This window comes from Chelmon rostratus, chromosome 17 (genome assembly GCF_017976325.1).
Source record: "Chelmon rostratus isolate fCheRos1 chromosome 17, fCheRos1.pri, whole genome shotgun sequence".
Lineage (NCBI taxonomy): Eukaryota > Metazoa > Chordata > Actinopteri > Chaetodontiformes > Chaetodontidae > Chelmon > Chelmon rostratus.
In genome coordinates, this window is record NC_055674.1 from 18,410,041 (window position 1) to 18,423,849 (window position 13,809).

The 13,809-nt window shown below is 41.1% G+C and overlaps 1 protein-coding gene across 3 annotated transcripts in view; it reads right to left on the reverse strand.

Moving 5' to 3' along the window:
- Positions 1–13,809, reverse strand: part of LOC121620335 (myosin-10-like) — a 57,198-nt gene that overhangs the window by 20,980 nt on the left and 22,409 nt on the right. For 2 of the 3 annotated variants that reach the window (XM_041956350.1, XM_041956351.1), the window contains exons 4-6: positions 7,051–7,078; positions 4,473–4,575; positions 1,057–1,149 (exon numbers count right to left, since the gene is read on the reverse strand). In XM_041956350.1, coding sequence (XP_041812284.1) covers positions 1,057–1,149; positions 4,473–4,575; positions 7,051–7,078 — 224 coding nt within the window. Of the gene's footprint in view, positions 1–1,056; positions 1,150–3,439; positions 3,470–4,472; positions 4,576–7,050; positions 7,079–13,809 lie in introns of all 3 variants that reach the window. The other variant, XM_041956352.1, reaches the window with a different exon arrangement.

A 13,809-nucleotide genomic window follows, 5' to 3' on the forward strand; every position in this document is an offset into this window, starting at 1 on the left:
GGGAAAGCCAGGTTAACAGGTCAGAAAGAATCCCAGGCACGTTTGTGGTTTCCTGACAGTGAGTGTGTGTAGTAAGTGAGTGTGAATATGTGTGTGCCCATCTGTCTGCCGGTCTAAGACAGATGGTGATTCATGAGGTCTGAACACCGTGGCGGTTAATCTTGGCCACATGGTTTACTTAGTCATACAACAATTAAAAAAGAGTGAGCACAGCATCAGTCCACTTTATAACACTAGATTTTTTTTAAGGAAGTTATTAAAGAAAAATGATGTACACTGTTTTTTTATATTCTAGGTATTCTTAGGTTACATATTTAAATTAAAAAGCCCCAAAAGGAATATTAAAGGAATAGTAAAATAATATGCATAACTGTTCTCTGGTGGAGCGTTAGATGATAAGACTGATACCACTCTAATGTCTGTACGTTAAATATGAAGCTACCACTAGCAGCTGGTTGTCTTAGCTTAGCAAAAACACTGGTTACATGGGCAAACATCTAGTTTGTTTCTGACCAAAGGTAGATTTTGTTTGTTTAACCATTCAAAAACTAACATAGAAATTACATATTGTGTTTTTTTACGGGAGGTTATGTACTATTTCTTGCAGGGTGCAATAACTTCCTCAAGTCCGTGCTGATTGCCTAGCCAAGACAAAAGATATAATGTCTCGATTAGTGAGGCAGCCTAGCTGTTTCTCCTTGTTAACAGTCTTTGTGCTAAGATAATCTAATGGTCTAACCATCTAACTGTGCAGCTGCATATTCACTGTAGAGAGCGGTATCAATCTTCTCATCTGTATTTCTATAGGATTTATACCATTTTGCAGTTTATTTTAATCCGGAAGAAAAGCATTTCAGTTTAGTTCAAGGTAAACAAACCTCTAATAATACATCTGATTATCTATTTTATATAGCTAACCTTAAAAATCCCACCACAGACTGAATATATTTAAGACCTAGAGCCGGGACAAACATCTACTGTTCAACATGAGGGAATGCTGTTATCTTTATACAACAGAAAAGAGAATGATCATTTAAACAGGAACCGTAAACTCACAAAACGAGATGAGTTGTCATTCTTCACTGTCTTGGCATTGCCAAAAGATTCAAGAATGGGGTTTGCTTGCAGGAGCTGGCGTTCCAACTCACCCTGTGGAAAAAGACAGAGGGGTAAGACAGAGCTGCAGCTGTCAAACATTTCTAACGCCTGGCACCACGTGCCACTCAATGAATGAATCACTATTTATCACACTTTCTTGTGTCTGCAAAAACATACAGAAAGCTGGCAAGGCAAAATCAATCCTTCAAGACAAAGCAGGTAGAGAAAAATGTAGCAACATGGTAAATCAGTCAGTCAGTCAGCAGTCCATCATGCCGCTGTGGGCTTTACTTTGGTCAACTGCAGTTAAATGTGATTTTTGTCAGGGGAAGTCGATGTTCATGGGCCGAGACAACCAAATAGTTTGATGGAAGTTATGAAACCACAAAAGCAACATAGTGAGTGTGGTTCGACATATGCTACAGAGAGCGGTTACTTTGGGTTGGGAGCCTTCTTCAGGCCTGCACATTCCTATGGTTGTGATGATATACTCTATATATCCAAAGACTGCACCACCATGATGGTAATGATGGTCTCCTCTTAAATCAAATCAAAACCAAAACCTGGTTTGATAGGTGGTTGGGGAATTCCCTACAGCCCCCAAAACCTCCTGTTCTGCTACACAGTTTCCTCCACCCATTGCACTGACAGCACAGAAATGGGCCGTACAGCAGATCAGATCTGACTCCAGGATACTCCTCTGGACTCTGACTACACAGGGAAACAGAGCAAAGTCTAAGTGAGGTCTGACTTGCTGGCTGATGCTGTAGGCCAGCCAGAAATGGCCATTGAGAGAAACATGGGATGACCTATAACCCTATTCAGAAACCCTACTGACAGAAAGAGAGAGAGAAAATTCAAAATCTTTGGTTTGTAGCAGAGACAGATCATGAAAAGAGTACATCAGAGAGATAAAAGACTTTTCAGTACATACATCCCTGTAGAACTAAATAACAAACAGGCATTCCCATATACCTTTTTCTGCCTCACCTCTTCTCCACTTCTTCATCCCCCCCTTTCACCCCCTTGTAAATCTCTCTCCTCCATCAAATCTTCACCCTCCCTCAATCCTGGTTCTACATTCCTCTGGCCTCTGCTCAGAGCAGCCGTAATGCAACGCAGAAGGGAAGCAGCATTAAGGAGGTCGGTGTGGATGGTGTACTCTGGCAGGGGAGTACTGAGGCCCTGAGTTACAACAGCTCACTCACAGCTACTGAAACGCAGCATATTAAACAGGCATTCACCCGGATTGCGTGTGCTCAAAGCAGCAGGTTGTAGGTTTCAGTTAAGACTCTGCCTCTATAGTTATTAGATTTACTGAGGACACAGAAACATCAGGTAGTGGTTTGGGGGAGAAGGAAAAATAGCCACCGGATAAATCAAGCAGAGAAGGGGTGAGCCAGAACATATCAAGTTTTGTAGAGAGCAGGAGAGACAGATGAGCTGGGGTGAACTCAGTACTGTGTCAGCAGAGTCTCATTTGTGTTACTTTTGGGACAAAACAACGTTGATTAAAATCTAAAAATCCAGGTGAGGATACAACATCAACATAGAAATATCCCGTGTTTGGTTATTGACTGGGCAGCAAAAGCCACACTTGTTATTGGAATAATATTATCAAAGCCAAGGCAATGAATTATTGAGTGAATGCATCGCCAATGAAATGAAAAATCACTGATGGGAAAACATGCAAGAATATACAAAAGTACTGATCAACTACCATCAAGTTTCATCGTCTTTCATATCTTCATTTTACCCCTGTCCCTGTATATTTACTTCACTAAAATGTAAAAGATGAAGCTTATCATAAAACACTTGAGGGGAGATGTTTAGTGCGGCTGTGGTCTGATTTTCACACTGATTTCACAGTTCATCATCTCCCTTTACCGCCATATAAACGTCAGAAACAGAAGAGTAATGAACCTACACAGACAGGCTATACAGAGTCAGTTAATGCCTGATGAGCACTTAATGTGAACACTTTTAATGACTGGTTTGACCTGTTTTGGGGTTTTTTTTTGCCACTTGACTGACATGTGATTCTACGAAAACATCTAAATTTCCAACTGTTCTAATAAACCTAAACCAACTGATAAAACAAAGTGTTTTAGTATCGTGAGCCTGCTGGTTTAATGGCAGATTCACTGGGCTTCAGATAATCATGTGAGGAGACTGAGCCAGCACAAACAAATACCTCATAAAGAGAGAAGCTTAGATTAGTCTGTCAACATCATTATGGAAGCGGCAGAGATTTAGACAGAGCGGCATGCACATACACACACACACACACACATCATAATGGACCACACACTCTTTTTGAGAAAGCGGGAGATGCACTTGCCTGGAGCTTGAATGCTTTGGGAGATTCGGGCTGTTTGTTATGGATAAACAAATGCAAGTGTTAAAACCTGAAGCGCTTATGTGAGACACAAGCCACAGGAAACAGACCACCAGTACACACTTGGCCCAACATCAGGAACACTCTCAAGGAGTGGCACTGGATGACATGAAGCAGGAGCAGTGACCGGTCAGGCTATATTAACATCTATTAGGTTAGCTGTGGATTAATGCACAACCTGTTACCAGCTGAATGTCAAAGCTAAACTATGCACTTTAATTTTGACTAGAACACAGTAAAAATTACAATTCATTAATTCATTTGTTTGACATTTTGGGAAACACGCTTATTCACTTTCTGGTGGAGCATTTGAAGAGAGGATTAATACCACTCTCATGACTGTATGGTAAATATGAAGCTACAGCCATCAGCGATTAGCCTAGCTTAGCACAAAGACTGGAAATCGCCAAGGACCTCTTAGGCTCACTAGTTAACACGTCATATTCCATTCATAATCCATGTAAAACTGAAGAGTAAAAACAACTATTTGCCGTTTTATCAGAGTTTATCTGCCAGACAATGTCTACGGAATAAACAGATGAGATATAGATAGTTAATTACTGAGCTGCTAAGCAGTTTGCAGTCTTTGTACCAAACTGATGGGCTGCTGGCTGTAGCTCCATATTTAACAGACAGATGTGAGAGTGGTACTGATCTTCTCACACTGTCCGCACCTAACTCTCGGCTAGAAAATGAATAGGTGTGTTTCCAACTCTTCCAACATGGTGGTTCAGTTTTAATTTAAGAGGTGAAAGATGGACTATCAGCAAAGATACATTTGAGAGAAGAGGAGAGGAGAGGAGTGGGGAAGAGAGGAGAGGAGAGGAGAGGAGTGGGGAGGAGAGGAGAGGAGAGGAGAGGAGAGGAGAGGAGAGGAGAGGAGAGGAGAGGAGAGGAGAGGAGAGGAGAGGAGAGGAAAAACTGGAGCCCATGCATGGCAGAGGAAAGACATAAATGTAGGCAGAGGGGCTCTCACAGGAATGTTATGGTCTTTGCGTCCTTTGTGTGAGGAGGCAACGTGGGCCAGGTACTGGATGACTTTCTTCGTGTTCTCGGTCTTGCCAGCGCCTGATTCACCTCTGAAAACAAAGGAAATAAAAAGCATGGAGATATACATGGACAGACAGGCAACACAAGTGTGAGTGAATGAGGAATGAGTGAGAGAAATTAAACCCTTTCTCTCCACTTCAGTTGCTACTTTTTTCCATCACTTCCAACAAATAAATGCAACACCCTGAGGTTGCAATCATGAATTACAGGCTTTTATTGTGAGACATAGCCAGATTACAGGAAATAAGATGTGTAAATTGCCCACAAATTTATCAAGGTACAGACAAAACACAGTAAAACCCTAACCAGAACCTTGCTCATCATTACAGTGGTGAAAAGAGATTGGATGAACCCCAAGGACAGAATAAACAAAGAGAGAGGGAGAGCGTGAACGACCATCAAGCTATCTGTTGTTATTTTCTAAATCCATCCATTCGTCGGTCAGTATGTTTTACTGGAGAAGCCTGTGGTTTGGTGGGCCAGTCTCCAAAGTTTCCAGGCTTTTGGGCCGTCTCTAATGATAGCTGTGTTCAGGCAGGGCCATCCACAGCTCCCACAGTGAGGACCCAGAACCCAGAAAACCAGGGCAAACACCGAAACCAGGCCAGCGACATTACATCTAGCTACATACCAGTGGCTTTAGTCTAGCTGGCTATTAGCTCCACTGCAGTTTTAGCGGCCGCACCACAATTCATTGGGCGAATCCTCAAACACAGGATACAGGCATAGCAATATAGGCCAAGTTAGTTACACATCCCAGTTTGGCTTGATGTCTTCATAGTTTTACAGGAGCAATATTTCTCATGGAAATAATAATTCACTGACTTTTCCCACATTTTATCCTATTTACTTATAGATGTTAACATGCAGGGTTACGGGGTCACTTATGGCAGAAGCCCTCACTTTGTGAACACCCTGTATCTCCTGCCATCTTCTGTTGATCACTGTCACTCTTCAGTGTAAGATTCTACAAGTTCTCAGTGTCACTGTTCTGTTCTTCAGGATACAGCATATAGGCTCTTTAGACAGAGGCTTGTGTTGATAGTGAGCTGGGAGATATTTTTTACAGCTGACTGCAGTGACTTCCTTCATCCTGTGTGTGACACAGGATATTTAACACATAAGATTAGATAAAACTTTATTAATCCCACACCGGGGAAATTTAATTGTTAAACATCCTTGTTTGATCAAGACTACACATCAGTAAATGCAGGAACACAAGTAAATATCAGAAATTAACAGTGGTTGTTGCTAAATTCATGCAGCTTTTTTTATTCTATAAACACAGGTTGTGAGCTGGCCTGCAGACACCTTGTGATTTTTGTTTTGCAAATCTGTGTTTCTCTGAGGTTAATTTTCCTTGGAGGAGGAGTAGCATCTTAATTATTAAGACCTACCTGATGCTACATCTCCTCAATTAAAAGTTGAGCGTGCAATAAGAAAAGATGAGCAATTTCATTGATCTCAGGAGGGAAGTTTAACATTACGGCAGTACGCGAAAACAAAAAATGTACCACTGCAGTTTTCTGAAAGGCCTGAAGATCCATTCTCTCATTCTGTCTTTCAGACCTAATATTGTGCATGATGTTCAGATTGTTGTGAAAGATTCAACTAAGAGGGTTCATTTTTCCTCGTACTAGAACTTCTCTACTGATTTCTTCCATTTTCGTACATTTACTTTTGAAGATGCTTTGTATGTTGATGGAAGATAATCAACAAGTCTTTCTGTGTTTCCTCTTCAATTAATTATTATTAGACACTTCCAACAACTTACACTGAAATCAATATAGATATCTTTACAGTGATGAAGCAGCTTCTCTAAACTGAGTGACCACCCTTCTTATTATACTGTACAGTGGGGTAACGCTGATAAAGTGGATCCACTGTTACCAACAGGGGGTGTCATTTTCAGGATTTAGGGCAGATTATGCAACGGCTCTTGCCTGTCCATTGGCAGCATACACTCAAGCCACACTGAAAGAGTGTGGCACTTAATTACTCTCTGCCAAAGAAGATGAAGGCAGGGCACCAAACCACACTCATAACTCCCTCAGTATTGGGCAGAGCTTCTGCACAACCCAGCATCCGCAAAAAGTTATTTGAAACCAGTCTTTAAATAAAACAGCAGGATGATGGGAGCTGGCCTTGTGACTCAGGTTGAGAGAAACATGAAGGGAGAGAAAGGGTTACTTCAAACAACCAGGCACTTCAGAAGTGATGATCCGTATCTGTAGCTCTCATCATATTTTATGTACAATTGCAATGCTTATTTTTACCTTTCCTCGCTGTAAGGCACATATATAAACATTTCAAGGGCAAGAAGCGAGACCCTACCTTTATATGAGATAACCCCATAAAGGTGCAGCTATATAATCTTAATCAAGAGACAGTTTCATTTTCCAGCCCATCGAGCTGCTTTACCATCAGAACCAACAGAGAAATGACCTTAGGAGAGGAGAGGAAAGGAGGACAATCAATAGAGAGTTAAAAGTTGCAGTACTTACGTGCAAAGGATTGATTGGTCCTCACGATCTGTTCAGAGAAAGCAGAAAAACACAGTCAACATCTTTCCATACCCTCTCTCTGGTTTTAACCTTCATTAGATGGCCTTTTGTGGTGAAGCTGTTGGACTACAACACAAATGTAATCGAATTTATCCAGTTCTATTTGTTGGTAGAGGGCACTGCATGCAACATGCCAATACTGGAGTTGCAGTAACCTGGGTTAGACTGTATGGTCGAATCACTTCTAAATGATCATGACTGATAACAGATTTTTCCTGAGAATAACAGGAAAACAGTGAAATATTGCTCCATGGACACCAAAGTCACAATAATCCAGTGTGTGTGTGTGTGTGTGTGTGTGTGTGTGAAGAGTACATTTTACAGCCAACAGCCCATTCCTTAGCATCCTCTTTCCAGACTACCCTGCCGAGCCATGCTGTGTAATGCCAATAAACTGACACCCAGACTAGTAACCGAAACTCTAACACCTTTCATCACAGAGGAATTCAGACCAAGGTCCAGATGACAGGATTAACTATGCCCACTGAAGTGTGTGACCCCTCAACTTTGAACGTCCTGCTGCACACTACAAAGAACTACAAAGACCAGAACCAAGAGGGAACTGACCCATTTATCAGCAGAAACTGTCACAATCAGAGCATGCCCTAATTTAACATACACACTGCTGAACATGTATGTCGTATACTTCTTTCGTATAGAGGGCTCGAGTTAGGTCTGTGAATAGGATTTTACTTTGCATAATTATCAAACAAAGTGTTTAAAGGTCCTGTAGAGCAGTGGTTTCCAACATTTTTGTCTGATAGTTCAGATGATATCAACCGTCACCATCCACCATGTTCCAAATATGTTCTTATGAGTAGATTAGAAACTGGATGTTATTTAACACTCTTAACTATATAACAGTGGATATTGTTACATTATTCTCTTCATGTGATTGAACTATCAGTGTTTAGGTTGCTTTGGTTTGAATTTAGTTTCAAAACTGCATTTGTACAACTACGACTAGTGTGCATTTGTACACTAATTCCACTGCTTATCCTCTCCTCTATTTCAACCATTCATCCATGACTTTTAACTGTCTATTTTATATATTTTATTTATATTTGTCCATTAAATTAACTGTTTCGACTTCTCAACTTCTTCGCTGAGTTAGTTAGTTGAGTCAGCTGAGCCGTCCAAGTACACCCATCACCTGCAGAAGAACCCCCAGGGGGACAAGAACCCTTGGTTGTAGACACTTAGGCCAATTTGACCTTCATTTCATGTTAAAAGTAAATGCTTTATCATTTCCATCATCCGGATATCATTCCACACCTCTTCTACACCTCCATTACAGCAAAAAATATGCAAAACTGTTTATCAAACCCATTTTTCCTCCATATATCAATGTCAAAAAGCACTCTTATCATTCATCAGTTCACATGAAAGGAGTCATGTGATAAAAAAAACACATGCTGTGCAATAACTGTTTACTGTGACTGAAATCTACATGACCCTTAAATCACAAAACTGTCTGTTTGTGTACTGTGTAAAGAACTACGAATGACATCACATCGCTCTGTAATGAATAGGTGATATAGATGAAATAACCTCACCTCACGGGTCAACAACACAGGCCAGAGGTTAAAACATCTGAGCTGTGCAGCATAGAGGAAGAAGAGCTATGTGGACACTTTCCTGATGGCACGCCATGTATACCATCACACACGCAACTTGTGTGTGCAAATGGGCTCTTTTGAGTTTGGATGGTATTCTGTGAAGTCGTTTGGGTTCCATGCAAGACTTCAGTGAGGACCAGAGACAACACCAGGTTTGACTATGATTTTAAAATAATACTTCTTGTGCCAGGCACAAAGTGAGTCCTCCTGCTGCACTTGAATCGTTGCTGAAATTCTTGTGGCAGGAAGTCAAGAGATTTTTCATTTCCTGAAAGAGACAAATTTGGGAACACCTCCACATTCCTGAACTCAATAAAACTGAAAGGAATGGGGCCACCCTGTATGCACTCACATCTCACAACAACAACAAGCTGCAGGTAATGCGTGCAGATTATATACTGCTAGACATAACACAGTGTCTGTCTTGTAGTGAGGACGTTGGAGAAGTGAAGTCATGTTAAATGTCTACCTTTGTCATTCAAAAACTCTCCTATGTAGTTCCCTTTGAGCTCTTCTTCCATTGTGTTTGAATAAAGCCAGTACAGCAAAAGACCATGATTAGCTATCCTCTCCTGGATAATATTAGAGGTCTGTCTAATAGCCATTCACAGTCAGGATGACTGCCTCCTATAACCTATTATCTCACACCATGTTGATGTGGGTCAGTTTTCACAGATGGCTCAGACAGTCTTTAAGGTGTTAGCTTTCACCAAAGAAATTACCTTTTGTTCTTGCACTAAAGCATGAATTTCCTTCAGGTGACAAAAGCTGGTGACGGTGTGTGCTTGTGTTTGTCCTGGGAGACCTTGAGCTATTAAAAGGAGGGCTCTTTTCAGCCTGCTTTTTCTCATCACAAAACAATGAATGCAAATGTAATGCTGATAAGGGAATGTATGCACACTTGTGTTGATGAGAGTTACTGTAACAGTGGGAATGATGAATGAGCTGTTCACTTTAACTGGCCCCATGTCCCTTGATGATGAGGCAGCCTTTGAAACACAGGTCAAAGTTTGATTACTCTTCCTGTCTGTGTTTCACATTCACATCCACATAAACCTGAAGCTTATCAGATGCACCTAATGTTGATTTTCACAAGACCTTGTACCTCCGGCCTCACTGGACTGAGGCACGCAACACTGCGTAACCTATCATGACTGCGAAAAACCAAATACACATGCACTAAACAGGCCCAGCTTTACACAATTAAAAGGAGAACCAGCTTGTACTTGTGACCTCATGCCTCTTAAATTAACACTTGATTGCAATCTGTGACAAACACAAAGAAGAAAAAAACAAAAAAAGTTTCCTTCCAAGTGTCCCATAACTGCAGCCAGCCTAAATTCCCATACAGTTACCTCAAGTGTTGCTCTGGCGCCTTAATAAACACCATGTGACAGATAAGTTTTTCCTCTGGTGTACTGGAACTATGCTCTGTCCCTCTAGCAGCAGCAGTCTTTTTTTAAATTGTAGCAGCATGAGCAGTAATAGATACCATGGCTCTACAGACAAAAACTACAACATCAAAACAAAAGTAAATATATTCCTGCATGTGCCTGAGCATCATGATAAACTCTGGTCAGTGTAGGAGAGAGGATGACCTCTGCTGACCGCTCACGACTGATCTGATCACTGACATGAAATAGCAGGTGGACAAATATCCTTGTGAAGTAAAAGCAGAAACAGATGGACCTATAAAAATGATGTTGGGATGAGAGTGTGTATGTGGACAAGTAACATGTGCACAGGCCACCTATCAGTCCTGGCTGATGGGAAGGGAATGGCAAAAGAATCTCAAGAAATTTTGTACAAGACAAACAAAACACACACATATACACCCCTCTGGACTCCCATTAGAGCTGCACTCACTTCATTCTCTGGCCATCAGACATCTATTTACCCAGCTTCCCGCTGATGCCCACTTTATAATTTTCATTTGACCTTTTATTCCTCTGTGGGCATCCATCACCTCCACACATTAACCCCTCAGCTCTACCTACAATTGACAATCATTCCTTTAATCTTCCAGCTCTTTTATGATTCTAATCTTCCGTAAGGTCAGATAACATAAAGCAGATACTGACACTTCTCAGTAGAGAGAAATCCTAGTGATATCAGACATGTGTTCCTCTGGAAGAGGCATCACAATAAGGAATAATACAATACTTCTTCATTCTCCTGCTCAACACTTATTCAGCTTTTTGAACAGCCTCTTACATACATGTAATTGTGCAGAAGTAAGTCTGGTAATAAATAATGTTAAATAAATGTGTAGTTTGGGTTGATATTAGCTTTCACATTTTGTTTCATTTTGCTGTGCGTTTTGTGATGGCTATGTTTTGTTAGATTCACTGTAAACTCTCTAAAGTGGGTTTGCATGCATCCATCTGGTCCATGATGCCACCTTGCCCCTCTTGGCAGCTGCAGCTTCCTAGATCACCACAGCAACTAACTGCTGGGTCATATTTACCCAGGATGCCATGCTGGCTTGGCGTAGGTGGACCAATCAAACTGCATGTGCTCTTCCCTTCCAGTAGCTCATTACTGCCTCACTAAATCTTTACCCCCTTTGTGTTTCCCCTTTCCCTCTGTTGCTCTCATTTCCCCTTTTTCCCCAAGGAATGGTGCAAAGCCAGATTACTCAGACCACTAAAGAGTACTGAAGTCGAAATCACTTTTCCTTACCAACAGATGTTTTTAATTTGAACACCTCATCAGAACTTTGCGCTGCACTATTATTTCCACCGCAACAACTCACAGCCAATAATTTATGTAATGTTAATGGGAGATGGAAATAAGTTGGCCCAGTTTTAGGTAGTTTTAGGTAAGACTTAAGTTCAGTCTCTGTGTAGCTAAAGCTAAAAGCAAATCTATATGACAGCACAGGAAAAAGGCAGCTTTCAGACCAATCAGCATTGCTGCACTGTCATACCACTGAAGGGTGAAATGCTTCAGTCCTGCTCGGTTCAAGAAAGAGAGCAGGCAGCTCTAACAAAAACAAGCTTTTCAACTGATGTAGCAGCCAATTCAGGCTCCAGCTTTCCCGAGGTTGTTGTAAATTATCACTTATCATTCCAATCAATTTAAACAACTGCACACAGATCTGTCTCACTGGTGTATAAAACCAATATTCACATGCAGGAATCTCACTTTAGACTCCCATGGTAGGAGACATGCCTGTCTTGCACAGCAGGGTTCCCTTTGCTGCTAATAATTTATGCCCCACGAGGATTAAACAAACCCTCATTCTTCACATTCCAGAGCATTCCCCCTCTCCCTCCATCTCAACAAAAGCCCCAATCGTTATCATAACCCCTTATTATCGACCTCATTTAACCTTGTACGGCCTCAGTACCCCTCTCCAGACTACAACTCAGTTCATTGTTCTGTTTTCATACCCGTACATGTAATCTATTGTAAACTATTCACTTCTTCCTTGTATGGAAGCCCATGGTCTTAATAAATATAGTGATTTTGATTAGCAAGAGGCCAAGAGATTAGGACAACAGGGTAGGTAGGGAAACATGGTCACCGTGGTCAGTAGTAATGTTAACTAGAAGTAACATGTATGTATGTTCGATCCCTGGCCTTGGCAACCTACACGTCGAAGTATCCTTGGGCAAGAACCCCAAATTGCTCCTGATGGAGTAAGTGTGTTAATGCTCATAATGCTACCACTATGCTACCATTGTGTGAATGGGTGAATGCAGGCTTGTGTTCTAGTCATCAGACTAGAAAAGCGCTATATAAATACAGTCCATTTATCATATTCAATGGGCAAAAACATGCAAAAATATCTGCATTATCATTCAAGCTATGGTCACCAAATGACAAGCGAAACAGTCATTTCTTTTTTTCCCAGCTTTTAATGAGCCAGAGTCTGAGTGTGGAACAAAATTTCTCATTTCAGCTCCAGGCTGAAAAAGTTTGAGGACTCCTACCCACAACCACCAAAAACATTCTGCACATCCCCTGTTCAAACCAAACCTTGTTCAGAAACATTCTTAGTGCAGGGATCATGATTACGTCCATTTATTGTCAATGGTTCTCAGCAATTTGGCTTCTGTTCAGTGCAATTTGACTAAAGTCTAACCCACAAATTGCGCTCCTAATTGTTGCAAACTGCTGTTTTAATGTCAGCTCCATGCATGCTGTCAAACAAGCCACGATTACATTCACACGTATTTTCATTAATCTCATACTTGTGATAGATAACTAAAACAAAAAACTTGCCACCCTCGTCTTATTTATGTATAGGAAAACTCTTTAACCACTTCATGCTCTCAAACACACTTTTCAAGACACTTTTCAAGGCCAATTAAAGAAGCAAAAACACAACTTTCTGATGAGGAACATGCAGCTATAAAAAACTTTTTTCAAAAATGGAAGTCAGCTTGAAAACATGATTTTCAAACTTTTGGGGTCTTTGCAACTGGATGTAGCACATTTTTCCACACTGCAGCTCATGCTCTCACCATTTGCTTCATAAAAGAAGTCGTAAAACGCAACTTCACACAGTGAAAATTCTAGCGCCATGGCAACTGCTTCACACACATAAGAAATCCTGAGTGAAACTTCATCTACTGTTATATGTAGTGAGATTTACCCATAGTTTCACACAAATACGCACAGTTGTGCACACACTGCTCCCTCATTACAGTGGAATATGGTGATTACATTAGTGCAGAGGTATGTAAATATGGCGGCCTTCTTACTCATGAAGGCCTACAGCAGAGGCAGGACACAGTCCAGAGCTACTTAAAACGAGAGGAACAAAGCCTTAAGTGTGTGTGTGTGTGTGTCAGTGAGACAGAGCTCATTCACATTCCCAGACAGTGGAAGTAGCAAACAGTCAGTGTGATCTTGGAAGTATTCTGGTCTGTGGGTACCTGCAGGGTTTAACTGTCACTTCGAAGCTTCACAATTATGATGAGACGCAAATTAAAACCAGTTAATTACTCACGAAGAGTACTATGCTACATCCTCCAACAGCAGGTTTGACAGGATAAACAGACTTAGAAGCTATAATCCTCCAATAGGGATTAAGGTAATACTAACAGTCACTTAACCTAAACCACTGAAA